This window comes from Penicillium lagena, assembly GCF_028827675.1.
Source record: "Penicillium lagena strain IBT 129212 chromosome Unknown utg000008l_segment0_segment0, whole genome shotgun sequence".
In the NCBI taxonomy this organism is placed as follows: Eukaryota; Fungi; Ascomycota; class Eurotiomycetes; order Eurotiales; family Aspergillaceae; genus Penicillium; species Penicillium lagena.
The window spans coordinates 2,714,124-2,728,187 of record NW_026623229.1 but is presented as its reverse complement, the minus strand read 5'-3'; the positions used below and the strand labels follow the sequence as shown (position 1 = coordinate 2,728,187).

Genomic DNA, 14,064 nt, shown 5'->3' with positions numbered 1-14,064 from the left:
CAGGGACTCCCTCCATCCCCTGCTTCTGGTACCAAGTAATTCCTATCTGACTGCCTGGTTTCTCTAGCTCAAGCTAAAGCTGGGCGAGTATCGGATTAATTCTGGCTGGGACTCGAGGAGTCACTACTGCTTGTGCATGTCCCCCGGGCCCCAAATGATTTTCAAGGACATCATTCATTCATAGATTATAGATAGTAGAGGCTATAAAGATTTGGTTAGACAAGAATCCTTCAAACAGCCCAACTGCCCCGACGTTCCCGCATCCCCCAGGCCTCGACATTGGTGTCGTCTTCCATGCTGGGCTGTTGCCGAGCCCACTCGTGTATATAGAGGCGCAGAGCCTTCCATCGCATGCAGGAGAGTTGGCTAGTGCTCGTCGAAGCGACCACATAGCCCTTCGCATCCGTCTGTAAATCATCCTGGCGCAGACGCTCGACCGAAATGCCCGAGATCCTGCTCAGTTCGCGGTCGTAGTACCGAGCTAGGCACGGATACCCGAGAGAAAGATAGTTGTAGATTTGGGTTACAAACCCGTCATGGAATTCATCCAGGGTGGTTTTTCGAGGGCTGGGACTGACCCTCTCCTGGAGACCGCAAGGGTCTGGTGAATTCGAACCAAGCCAATCCTCATTACCCTGTGGGCTATGGCTCGGAGCAGCGGGTGTCATTACACCACGCCCGATCTCGTGCATATCACTCACATCACGGCTCCCGCGACGGCAGGTGCCCATCCACAAGCCGGTGGTACCTCCATTCTCTGCGAGCGGTGCGGCGCACCACAATCCGCCACAATGTGCACACGGGTCCTGCGGTGACACCGACGTGTTCTTCTCCCCGTTAGTGTTTTCGCACAGACTTCCCACTGGAGACAGGCTTTGGGGGATTACGACATCATCTCCCAGCATCGGGGGGCTTGCGATTTGCTTCTGCTGTTCTGATCGACCATCCAAAGGACCTACTGAATGTGTGGGGAGGGCTTTTGACTTTGGACCTGCATGTCGAGACGCAACCATGGCTCTTAATCGCATTTCCGCCTCCTCCTTGTGCTGGCGCATGTACTCCAGTTCCCAGGAAAGGTCGGCAGATGACTGGCGCCGTGATTTGATCTGTTCTGGGCGGAAAGTGTGTTCCTCTTCTTCGAGGTCTCTCTCATCTTCATCAATTGCAAAGTGATCGACCGGTTGATGGACTTGTTCGTTAGGGAATGCCGCTAGCGCCTGATCTCTGAGTTGCTCCTCTGCGGTGATGGCAGCCAGCGATAGTAAGTACTCTGAAAAGGCATCGTCACAGCTTTCCCGGTGGCGCTTTTCATTCTGCTGTTTCCGAGTGTCTTTGTGAGATAGTCGAGATGAAGATGTCGCTAATGATGGCGATTCCGAATCATCGGAGTCTTCGCTGCTGTTTGAAGGAATGGAGGGAAGATCTGGAACACGGAATGAATGGCGGGAAGCCTCCTGGCGGTTTAGAAGATTTGCATAGGAAAATTTGGATTCGGGTAGGTCGTAGTCCCGGCGACGAGCTTGTGGGAGAGACTTGCTCCTTCTCACGGAGCGAGTGTCTGTCTCAATGACCTCGGGTTTAAACCTCCGCGGACCACTCTGGGCAGGCGTGGTCGATGCCGGTTCTTTGTCTTGCTGCGACTTGACTCGTCGGTTGCTTGACTTAGTTGTTTCGATTGGGTTTGGCAAGAATTTCCGGGGTGGACAAGGTCCAGTCTGTCTGGCCTGGTCTGTTTTATTGGACACGGCCGTCTGTTGGGCCTTGGAGCTTCGTGACGATACTTCGATCGGCTGGGCGACAAACCGGCGGGGGCGTGCCGGGGCCTCGGGGGGTTGGGCTGCGCATTCCAGCCGGTGGGGGCCCGGCCAGGCGGTAGTTAGGTTCGAAGGAGAATGTTGATCGCCAGAGGCATCTGGTTGACACCTGCAGGGAGATAGTGACCCATCCGAAGGGATCTCTGGGGGTGGCGGGCGGGACTCGTCGGGGTGGCCCATGTTCAGACAGAGCCGACGATCATGCTTAATGAAGATCGGGGATGAGGGAGTCAACCAGTCAACCGAGTTATCATCATCATCATAGTCATCATGGTTGTGGGACAGTAGGAGTGAGTGAGTGAGCGAGCGAGACAGAAGAAAGAAAGAAGGGAAGAAAGGAAGATGTGGGCAAAGCGGTGTAGATGAATGACATCAGTGTCAGATTCTTGATAACTAACCTAAGGAACTGGCTTGTTTTAGTCAACCTCTTGACAAGCATGCCTCAAAAACACAGGCTTGACGACCAGCTGTCTCCAAGCCCCAAGCGGAGGGTTCTTGGCCCATCCTTGCCTCCTCCATCCCGTTCAAGCAACGGGTCGGCAAGCGACAGCGACAGCGACAGCGACGATGACTTCGGCCCAGGCCTGCCTCCGCCAGAGGGCGACCTCGCTCCTGTGGAGAAACACTATCAGCCAGACCCGTCGACCGTCGAGCCCGACCAGAAGAAAACTGAGCAGAGGGACCAATGGATGCTGCACCCGCCAGAGAAGAGCGATTGGGCGACCAAGATCGATCCAACCCAGTTGCGTAATCGCAAATTTCAAACGGGGAGGTCGGCTCGAAGCGGTGGCCCGCAGGCCGTCGACGCCTCATGGACGGAGAATCCGGAGGAACGCATGAAGAGACTCCAGAATGAGGTGATGGGCGTGGCTGCGGTGCCAGCAGACCGACAATCCGCACCGTCCAAAGCCTCCCAGTCGATGGAGGAGAAAATCAATAAGTACAAGGTAAGCTCTCTCCCTTCCTGTGGGCGGTGTAGGGATTAACTCTTGTTTCCAGGACATGACCGGCAAGGGTTCGCGGTTGGACAGCAGCGCCGCAGATACTCGTAAGGAGGATGATGATCCCAGCATGCGTGCCTTCGATCGGGAGAAGGACATGGCTGTCGCATCCCGGATATCCACCGCCCAGCGGCGAGAGATGGTGAATAAGGCCAGTGGCTACACTTCTCGGTTCACTAAGGGGAGTTTTCTGTGACTCTCGATCAGTGTTTCAGCCCCAGTGATAGATATGCCTTTTAATAATAAAAGACTTCAGACATATCCTCTATGTGCCTAGTTGGGACTCACTTTATATGTTCGAAGTAGCCTATTGGATATATACACTTTGGGTTAAGCTTAATCCCTTGTGTTTTAGCCGGGGTGAAGATAGTACAACCCGCATTTTTACAATGGAGTAGTAGTATTTGTGTTGTTCACTTGCCCAACCAAGCTTGCCTTGAGTATATCTACTAGTATTATACGGGAGTATAGTCGGGCCTGCCCGATTAGCGATAATGGTGCGTAGTACCCAGGTGCTCTATACATGGAGAGCCCAGCGGGCTCTCTATAATAAGTAGGTTACTAATACGAATTTGATGTAGATAAAACAAAAAGAAAATCAAGAATACAGAGAACGAAATAATAGAGGGAAAATAGTAAGGAAAGGAAAAGTTAGATCTCCGCCTCATCAGTAAAGCCGCTCCTTCTATCGCGTATTACAGAAATGCACGCGCTATTACTATACTGAACTCCGTTGGAATCTAGTACGCCAACTGCAATAGTCCCCGCTATCCTCTATACCATTCCCTCTCCCTTCTCTAGCTTTTCTAAGTCACCGCTGGTACTACAGTACAATTTCCCCATTACGTGTATCTGAATGCCGCATGTTACCCTTTATTCATCTATTCATCTAAATTACTTATTACGCTCGACCACCCACTGTAATGCAAGCCCTGAGGCTCGTAGGGGTCTATGGGCGGAAGGGGGTATAAACGGTGCCGCCTAGTCAGACTTCTAGAGTCTAGCGATTAGTTGTGAATGTAACCAGGCAGGACAGGACCGCGCATGACGGGACCGTTTGGCAGCGCCGCGTTTGGCAGCACTGCGTTTGGAGACTGCGTTTGACAGGTGATACAGGACATAGACTGTTGTAGATAATTAGAGACTCTTCCTGTGTCTCTCCTGCCTTTTCTCAATTTGGATCCCCCGTCGACCACAGCACATAAATTGAATTCTTTGTTCGCTTTCTTTCTTGATCTGGTACTCAGTCACAGTGAAGGGCTAATGCCAACGGGGTCCAAATTGAGTATGCCACAAAGTAGGTATAAGAAGCTTGGAGAGAAAGTGAGGGACTAGAAGCCGATGCGGATAGTATATGACGGAAGCGAAACAGGAGCAGCAAAGCCGCGAATGATACGGGGTCCGGGCCGGGGCATTAGTCTTATATTAATTTGGTCCTTACGTTTCCTCTGAACTCCGCACTCCCAGTGCATTTCACTGCCTAGGTCCTGAGATATCTAGGTACTGGGACTAGGACCTGATGGTCATTAAGGTCTTGAATCACTCGGCTCGCTAATTGCGCAGCTTCTTTGAAGCATCGGGTTCCCAAACTACTAGATCCGCCTAGAGTGCGGCAAACCCGTGGGAGCCTACCCTTATGGCTGCATATGAACCTACTACTACCTATCTAGTCTACAGCCACTACATATATCCCAAGGCCTACGACCTACTCGTGACAATAGACTATATTTTATACACATCTGAGTATATTTTTTCCATTTGTTTGATATATAATAGTTTATGCATCCCACTATCTCAACCCCCTTTCTATATATTTATAAGATTAATCGCTAGCTCCTAAAGCTTAGGCGCTAGCGAGGTATTTATATATGGGCGCCTTTCCGCCCGCTTTACGTTAATGCATACGATCAATGCGCGGCTATATAAGGTAGCGATCAAACCTTCAGGAATAGGCATGCATGACTATTGTAGCGTACGTTATAGTACCGCTGCCTTCACATTATCTAACGGTGCCCACGTACTCTCTTTAGTCCACATTTTAGGAAATAGGAGGCTATCAACACTATCAATCAATCAATCCATCAATAAATGCATCAATCAATCAATGTTCATTTGCCCGATGTAGCTTGCTTTACGTGAGTAAAATATAATTTCCCCTCCCGTCCCTTCCCCCCTTATTAGGAATCAATACTATTTACAAATACTTCCCTATCTATCGATAGTATAAAGTCCCAGCCGTCGTCTCTAGTAACCTATTAAAGCCCTTTATCTCTTCGTTAGTTCTCATACTCCCATATTTCTACGCGGTGTAGTATTTAAGCTCCTAATTTCCTAGCTTTACGCTTATACTTCTACCTTTGCTATTCGGCCTCCAATATCCTAGTTTCCTATGAAGGTATTTAATTCGCCAACTCGTACACTACCTCTTTAGATAACTAGCGGTTATTCTTTGTAGTATAAATTTACTCCTAGTTCTCCTAGTAGCGAATAAGGTTAGTAGACACCTATACCGCTACGTAGGCTTATAGAAGACTTCCCTTCTAGATCTACTTCAACGCTTTACTTTATTTCATTTAGGGCTAGAAAGCTCTCTCTTTACGATGATTTTATTTTTTATAATTTTATAACTATCGTTAAGTGAATTAAATCATAGAACTTGTAGGGGATATATCGTATAGTAGTAGCAGTAGTATTCATTTGCCCGATTAGCTTGCCTTTATGTACAGCCGCTATGCGGGAGTGCAATCGGGCCTGCCCGACAACGAGAATGGCGCGCAGCACCCCGGCGCTCTGTATACAGAGAGCCTAGCGGGCTTTCTGTAATAATCAGGGCACCAACCATGAATGTAAAAATATAGGAAAAACAGAGGAAAATCAGAAACGCAGATTTCTAGTCTACTTTAATACCGGCGACTATATTAAAATTCATACTCTAGAAGCTTATATTCTCTAGATATAGTGAATTATTTAGTCGGTCTTAGTGAATAACTTTTTAAGATTGAAGGGCTAAAGACGGTAAGTTTAGAAGAGGGAAATAGTAAAGAATCTAATTTTATTAATAATAGTTAACAATATTATACTTTATATCGGATTTATAGCTACTAATAAATCATAATTGATAGTTTATGCGATATATAAGTAATAATTTTGTATACTTAAGTATAATTATCAATATATGTAGACCTATATAATCAACTAAATAGATAAGCGCTTACCTTATTATTCTACCCTATTAGTAACGATATAATAATGTAGTTATCTAGTGAATCTATTAATTTTAATACCAATTCTCAAGGTAAACTATAATAGCAAGTAGATTTATTAGAGGTATTATCTATCTACTATAATACGCTTTATCCTATCTAGATACAGTTATAACTTGAGGATTTTTCGTCTAGTTCTATGGACGTTATATATCGATATTACCTAGCCTACTTTAAAGGGTTTTTATTTTACAACCTAATCTATGAAACTACTCAATAATTATTAGTACCTCTTAGCGTCTACCCTCTTCGCTTGTATAATTTTCTCAGGTTTATGTTTTAAGCGTTTTATTGAGTCATGTTATAAAACGATGAGCTAGTTTTTGCTAACGTGTTCGAAACTACCTTATAACAAAATACTTTCTATAGCGCTCTTAATCTTATAAGAAAGAGGTAAGACATTAGTTTAGTTAATTAAGGAGACGTATCCAGGCAGTTAATGCCCCCTCTTAGCCCTTAATAAAAACTTTATTTAATAGAGTTTTTTCGCTAAACGAGACTATTAGCCCCAAATAAACTACCTAACCATTAGTAAAAAATATTAAATTCCTTCATAGGCGCAAAATATGTCAGTAAACGTAGTATATAAGGTACGTACTAGTAATATTTATATCTACAAGGGTAACGAATAGAAGATAGCGTTTTGTACCTTCTATGGCTATAAGTATTTAATATTATCTGTGTTTAAAGTAACTAATTTATCTGACGTTTTAAACTTATCTCTTTATAGCGCATTAAGGCCTTATAATATTAGAGTTGGTATAATAGAGCTTAATTCAAATTTACAGCCGTAATAGATCACTCTAATTTTCCGGTTTTTATAGGTCAATTAAAGCTTAATAGTTGGTAGGCCTACGGCTTATATACTTTAAGCATTTTAAGTTTATTGTTAGTATGTACTAGGGTAGAAAGAGTAACCTAGCTAATAGCCCCTTAAGAAGATAGGATCTAGCTAGGAGAACGAACACTTCAACTATTGAACTATCAGAGTATTTTGCTAGATCGCTCCTGTTTGTGTTACCTATCAAGGACTTTTATGTCGATAAACCCTGGTTTAGGCCTAACGAACATCTCAATGCGAGAGGCCTAAGCTAAGGACTTGGGTGAAGAAATAGATGGCGAGTCTATGTAGTAGGTGCTAAATTATAACTAATGTATCCCTATTCGTTAATATATATAGAACATATACACTAAATAGAGGCCATACTTAGATAAGCTAAGTTTGGACCTTACTAACAATTCCACGTCTGTAAGGACCTAGAAACCTAAGGCGCGAAAACCTTGAAGGGAAGCTATTGAAGTAAGGGTGTAAAGGATTTAAAGAGTAGAGTATTATTCAGCCTTACTAAATAAACTCTTTTATGATAAAGTTAAATTAAATATAATCTTCTAGGAATTTTCTCTACGGTTTACTTTTTACTTCCTAATTCGGTTTAGAACTATAGTACCTCAAATATTTAAAGAACAGTATTAATAATATTTTACAACCAAACTAATAAAAAGTATATAAACCAGACGTGTAATATTATTCTCTAATAATTAACAAAGCTAAAACTTGGCTACATATATATGATAATTCTATAAGCGTAACTATGGGTAAAATCTTCTTGTCTAACAACAATAGGTTAATTTCTAGAATTTTTTACCTAATATTAGGCTATTTTATCGTAAGGAAGAGGTAGATAGAGAGAACATTAAAGCGATAATTATAAAATATAAGTAAGCTAAAAAAATCCATTATTAATCTATAATCATAGAACTTCTACCGATATATTATAATTAAACTAGCACAGAAATATTAAGATAAAAGTTATTAAGATATCAATAAAGACTAACGTAATCCACATGCGAGCTGGACACACAAGCGAGCTGGACACTAAAACACGATCGCGCCCCAACACGTCAACTTCTTCATCTCAACTACCCACCATGCCCCCAATTCGAAGTCAAAATCCAAGAAATTCTGTTGAGCAAGAGGGTAGGATCCTACTCGCGATCAAAGCCTATCAGAATAAGGAAATACCCTCTATTCGCGAAACTGCGCGTCGATTTCAAATCCCCAACTCGACTCTTACGACGCGACTACATGGGACTACATTTCGAAAAGCTGTACGCGCCAATAGTCATAAATTGACTGAAAATGAAGAGCAATCGCTCCTACAGTGGATTTTCTCTATGGACACGCGTGGAGCAGCTCCCCGACCTAGTATGGTAAGGGAAATGGCCAATATTCTTTTGGCAGAGCGCGGTAGTCAGACAGTTGGAATGAACTGGGTCTACAACTATACTAAGCGCCATGACGAGCTCAAATCGCGATTTAACCGTCGATACAATTATCAGAGAGCAAAATGCGAAGACATAAAGGTTATTCAACCATGGTTCGACCTTGTCCGAAGTACAATTGATGAGAATGGCATCCAACCTGAGGATATCTACAATTTTGATGAGACTGGCTTTGCAATGGGGCTTATTGCTACTGCGAAAGTGATTACAAGAGCCGAATACTACGGTCGGAGATCGATTTTACAGCCTGGAAATCGCGAATGGGTCACATCGATCGAATGTGTGAGTTCTACAGGATTTGTACTCCCACCATGCATTATCTTTAAATCGACAACCTACCACCAAGAAGCGTGGTATACCGATCTACCTCACGATTGGAGAATCGAAATTAGTCCAAATGGGTGGACTACAGACGAAATTGGGCTTCGATGGCTCGAAAAGCACTTTATCCCTAAGACTCGCAGCCATACTAGGGGTAAATATCGACTACTAGTTCTTGACGGCCATGGTAGTCATTTGACCCCCCATTTTGATCGATTGTGCTCTGAAAACGATATTATTCCAATCTGTATGCCACCACATTCCTCGCATCTACTACAGCCTTTGGATATAGGCTGTTTTGCCCCCCTAAAGCGCGCGTATGGGGGGTTGATTGAGCGCAAAGCACGATGCAATATCAATCATATCGACAAGCTTGATTTCCTTGCGGCATTTCCACAGGCTCGCGCGGAAGCTTTTAAACCAGCGACTATCCAAAATGCATTTTCCGCAGCTGGTTTAGTCCCATATGATCCTAAACAGGTCATTTCAAAGCTCAATATCCAACTACGGACCCCTACTCCCCCAGGAAGTCGACCAGGGAGCCAATCGAGCGCATGGTCCCCTAAGACGCCCCATAATATCAAGCAATTAAATCGACAAGCTTCATCGATTAAGGCATTGCTAAAGAGGCGCTCGCGAAGTCCTCCGACGCCTACAAACTTATTGTTTGATCAGCTTCTTAAGGGCTACCAGCTCTCACTACATCATAACGCACTTCTTCTCAAGGATAATCAGGATCTTCGCGCAGCAAATGAGACAAAAAAGCAAAAGCGTAAGAAATCGAATAGGCGCACAGCTCATACAGAGGGATTTGAGGTCTCTGAGGGTCTAGAGGCATTTAGTTGTCTAAATCAGACTGATGAGACTACCCCCGCGGAACCCGATGCGTCAGCTTCCCAGCCAACCAGACGCGCCCCCCGCGATGCAGTGACTGTAATCAAATAGGTCATACAAGAAGGAGCTGTCCTAATAGGTCTAATAGGTAGAAGTTTGAAATTAATGGCGTTGGTGGTTAAATAAATCGATTCAAAATATTGGTAGGTGAATTAGTGTCCAGCTCGCATGTGGATTACGTTATTCTAAATTACCTACTACAATCCTAGCAGAACCATAGACGTTCTAGAAGTTACCTAGGACTATATTGCATACTTAGCTAAAGTGCATCTTTCGCTATCTAGTAAGCCTAAGTTTATTCTATGTTACTGATTTGTTAAAGATACGGGATTCTAGGATCTTACTATGGTATTATAAAATAGTATAGCCTTAGTCGCGAATTAAGGGAGGATATAGGTTACTATCTTCTTATATTAAATAATAGTATAGTACGTAATAAGTAGATCTGTCTATCCTAAGTATATAAACAACTTCCTAGGGATAGTACTAAGAACAGCTATCCAATACCCTAACTAGTGTTATAACACTAACCAGCATATCAATATTAGTATAGACTCTATAATCAACGGGGCTAATAAGGTGCTCTTGTATAAAATCATAGCTAGGAAGACCTCGTTATTACTATATACATATATATCATTAAAGACTATGGCATACCATTAATACCTATAGAGGCGATTCTACTGTTTAGGGACGTATGATTAAGGTAGTCGCTACTATTAATTAAGATTGTAGCCGATATAGAGTATTTAAAATAAACTATATCATACCTTAAAAATTTATTAACGAACTTATTGATACTTACTTCGACCATTTTATCTATAGGCTACTTGTGTAATCTCTACGCAGGTACCTAGTGGAGATATACCACTACTAACGTAGTGCTCCTACTTATTATAGTAATAGCAACTACGCCTCTAGATATTCTAGAAATCTAACTCTACGAGGAGTATATAATTATAGTGAAAGTAGACTCTTCGTATCAGGAACAGATATGTTCAATGAAATTAGGTATGATAGTCTAGAGGGCGGAGCTACTACGTAATAAGTAGGCAAATTAGAACCCTCCGCCACTCTTACTAGGGGAGTATACTTTATAGCGGGTCGAATATTACTATTTGGTGATATATCGATATTATTCGATTCATCCTTAGGTACTAGACTCCTCTAATTACCACTAAGCTAATTAAGTAAGCTTCTTTAAATGGGAAGCTAGGGTATAGAATCCTCACAGAGAAATTATCGTCTATAGTCTGCCTATAATGATTTTTAAACTTATATACTCTTAGCACAAGTCTAATCATAACCGGGCCTTACATTTATTACATAATTTTCAGGCCCTTGTAAATGAGAAATGAGAGCCCGACACCTAAATGAGATCTGGATCACCCAAATAAAAAAATTTACCTACCCACCAACTTCATCCTTCATCTGTCACTAATACTAGGAAATATATATAAACGATTTGCATGGTAAATAGATTTAGTAGATATAGAACTTCAAAGATGGCAAAAATCCATTTCTAGCGACATTTCTTAGTCTTCCCAAGCATCCTAACCTCGACTAATACCTTCATATACTTGCGCTTCCCCTTCTCCTATCAGCTTTCTCACTGCGTTTATACTCCTTTCGCTTAGTCTTCAATAAAATCCGATAATATAATGCCTACAAGTCGCATAGTACCACAAGAGATATATTATAGCGAGCGTGACGGGTTGGCTATAATAGCTTCTATTCAATCTAATTCCTGTTCGTAATTCATAGGTCAAGGTAGCCTACGCTTTAGCACCATTCATAAGCCTATAATGCCTCTTATAAGTGATTAGAACTAGGATTATACTCCTCAATATGATCTCTTCTTCATCTTACCTTATTATTTTAAAAGGTAGTATATTATGAGGTTATTAATACTGGTATATTGTATCAAGGCGCGCTACATAATCGTATGGTTATACAAAGGCAAATGCTCATTAGAGGCCTATTAATCTATGGTAAGCATAATCGTATAGAAACGAAAGATTCTCGCTGGAATTTCGCCTATTGTATAAAGAAATTCGGCCTTTGTAAACTTCTGGCATCTAGTTATAGTTACGGCTTCAACAGCCTCACTATAATAGTGTTTATAAACGCTAAAAATACTAACATCGAGAGGCTATAAAACATGACTAATATCCGGGAGTAAGAAGAATAAATAATATTATTCTTCTCATAAAATTAGACGTCCAATACTAATTTAGGCAATTTTATTAAAGTTGTAGATATAGGTAGGTAGAATCCAACCTCTCTCACAATGCGTTTATAGTCTTCGAATAGTGCACCTCTCAACAACCACCGTTTTATCGAGTATAGAACTTCTTTCGATAGTAAGGGTTCGTCTACGTCGACGGTCGTATTAGAGATAGCGTTTTATAAATCGTTTAAGTCAATGGCCGCCTATTTAAGGAGGTTTGGTTAAGTGGCCTAAATAGACTTCTCTACTGTGTAAGAATTGAACTAGCTACAATACTAATTCAATTTGCCCACGATATATCGATGCTCCTAGATGATCAAAGTAATCAAGGTATTCACAAAGAGCCTTCTCTTATGTAGTAATTAGCTTTCGACCGTTAGGTTGTCTTGGAAATAGTGGTTTCCCTCCGTGCTAACTCCGACCAAGCCGACCGTTAGGAACCGTGAAGTCTCTCGCAGTTTTCGCGATATTATGATTCTTTTGCTAGGATAGCGATTCTAGGACAATGGGGATTTGATCCTCAATATCTTGATTTGTTTTTTAAGTATATTGGGGGAGTTATTAATAGAAGAAATGAAGCGGTATGAATTTTGGAAATTCTTATATTTGGATGATCTCTTTCATATGAGTAGTGGGCCCCGAGGGCCTGATTTTATATAATAAATGTGAGACCCGGTTATAGGCTTCCACAGGAACCAGAAAATCCCGAAGTTGACGCAGACTGGACCCGGATTAGTTCGGGATTTGGGACCATTTGTCTATCCTAGTACTGGTTCTGGATATAAATTAGATCCTAGCAACTCGGCCTAGTTTCCTATACTAGGAAATGTAGGATTTTTATGATATCATGATACTAGGTCTCGTGACTGCATAATTTGTCCTGTTTTTGGCCATAATTCTCTTTTATTCAGATCTAAATGTAATCTATAGAAACATTGATCATATTAATAAATAGCTAGTACTGCTCAAATCTATCATACTCTCTAATTTTCTATTTCCTCCATAATGTCCGTAGCTATTTGCTACTCTCCAGTAAGTTTCTAGATTAGTTAGCTAATTATTAGAGCTCTAATCTTACATGACTGTCAGGTCTACAAGCTCACCCTCCTCATACTCTTCTATATCAATAGATAGTACATTAATATTATCAGATTTCTCTTCTCTTTCCTTTAATACCTCAATTTCCTGAAGAGAGAAAAATTTTTACTTAAGTCTCTTCTACTTTAAGGTCAAATTTCGATATACAGAGGAACATCATTAGCTCTTAAATTGTTTTAAACTTCATCCGACCTCGACGATAGAAACAGTTATCTCGAGTAGTATTGAAAGTCGTTCTATACTAGCGTTATTAGCTAGGATTGAGAGAATACCCTAAGCAAGTAATACAATTGTAGGAAAGCTGTCTTAATATTCTCTCTCTAGAATAGAAGAGGCTTAATAACTATAACATCTAATTCTAAGTTAGTATACGAAGTTTGCGATTTAGCATATATTGAGATTAAACATACTACTTATTAAGATACTAAGTCATCTCCCTAATGTGACCGGATGTCAGATCAAGAAAGAGAATCAATAAAGAATTCAATTTGAGTACGTAGTCGACGGGAGATCCAAGATGAGAAGGGAAGAAGAGACAGAGGAAGAGTCTCTACTTATCTACAACAGTCTATGTCCTGTGTCACCTGTCAAACGCAGTCTTCAAACGTAGTCTTCAATCGCAGTGATGCCAAACGCGGTCCCGTCATGCGCAGTCCCGTTAAGATCCCATCAAGTGTGGTCACAGCTAATACCTAATATTGGCTATATTATATTACCCTTGATTGACTTATTTAGTCTATTAAATATTGACTTTAGCTTTAGTGAAGAATTTATACTTAGCTTATCCTTGTCTAGGAGACGTTCTTAGTAAGGAGTTAATACTTCTTAGAATTACCTTCGATAGATACCACGCCATTTCTGTCCTAATTATCGGATAGAAAGAACTAGAACCGATTATCAGGAGATAGCATCGTACTAGTTGCATAGACATGTCCCCTTAACTGTCGGGATATATCTCACGATGCACCCTTTATAGTGGTTTTACGGATTCGGGCAACAGAGACTCGCAGGGAGGCTTTGAGTGCGACTCGGTGTATTTCCAAGACTGATCGCTGGTCCCTGAAACTCAGGTGCCAGCGAAGCTTTATATACATGTCTCTTTTCCCGCTCGCCTTACGTCGATCCATGCGATCCATGCGCAGCAGCGAGGTAGCGGTCAA

The 14,064-nt window shown here is 41.9% G+C and overlaps 2 protein-coding genes across 2 annotated transcripts; one reads left to right on the top strand and one right to left on the bottom strand.

Annotated features, from left to right (window-relative positions):
- Positions 1-230: 230 nt before the first annotated feature.
- N7510_011708 (uncharacterized protein) lies at positions 231-1,994 on the bottom strand (the record flags this gene model as incomplete). The annotated part of the gene is made up of 1 exon (XM_056983632.1): positions 231-1,994. One exon carries the CDS (start codon positions 1,992-1,994, stop codon positions 231-233), a length of 1,764 nt encoding a protein of 587 aa, XP_056829126.1.
- Positions 1,995-2,251: 257 nt separating this feature from the next.
- Positions 2,252-3,011, top strand: N7510_011707 (GPALPP motifs-containing protein 1; the record flags this gene model as incomplete). The annotated part of the gene is made up of 2 exons (XM_056983631.1): positions 2,252-2,761; positions 2,814-3,011. The coding sequence occupies 2 exons, from the start codon at positions 2,252-2,254 to the stop codon at positions 3,009-3,011; spliced, it is 708 nt and encodes a 235-aa protein (XP_056829125.1).
- Positions 3,012-14,064: the final 11,053 nt, after the last annotated feature.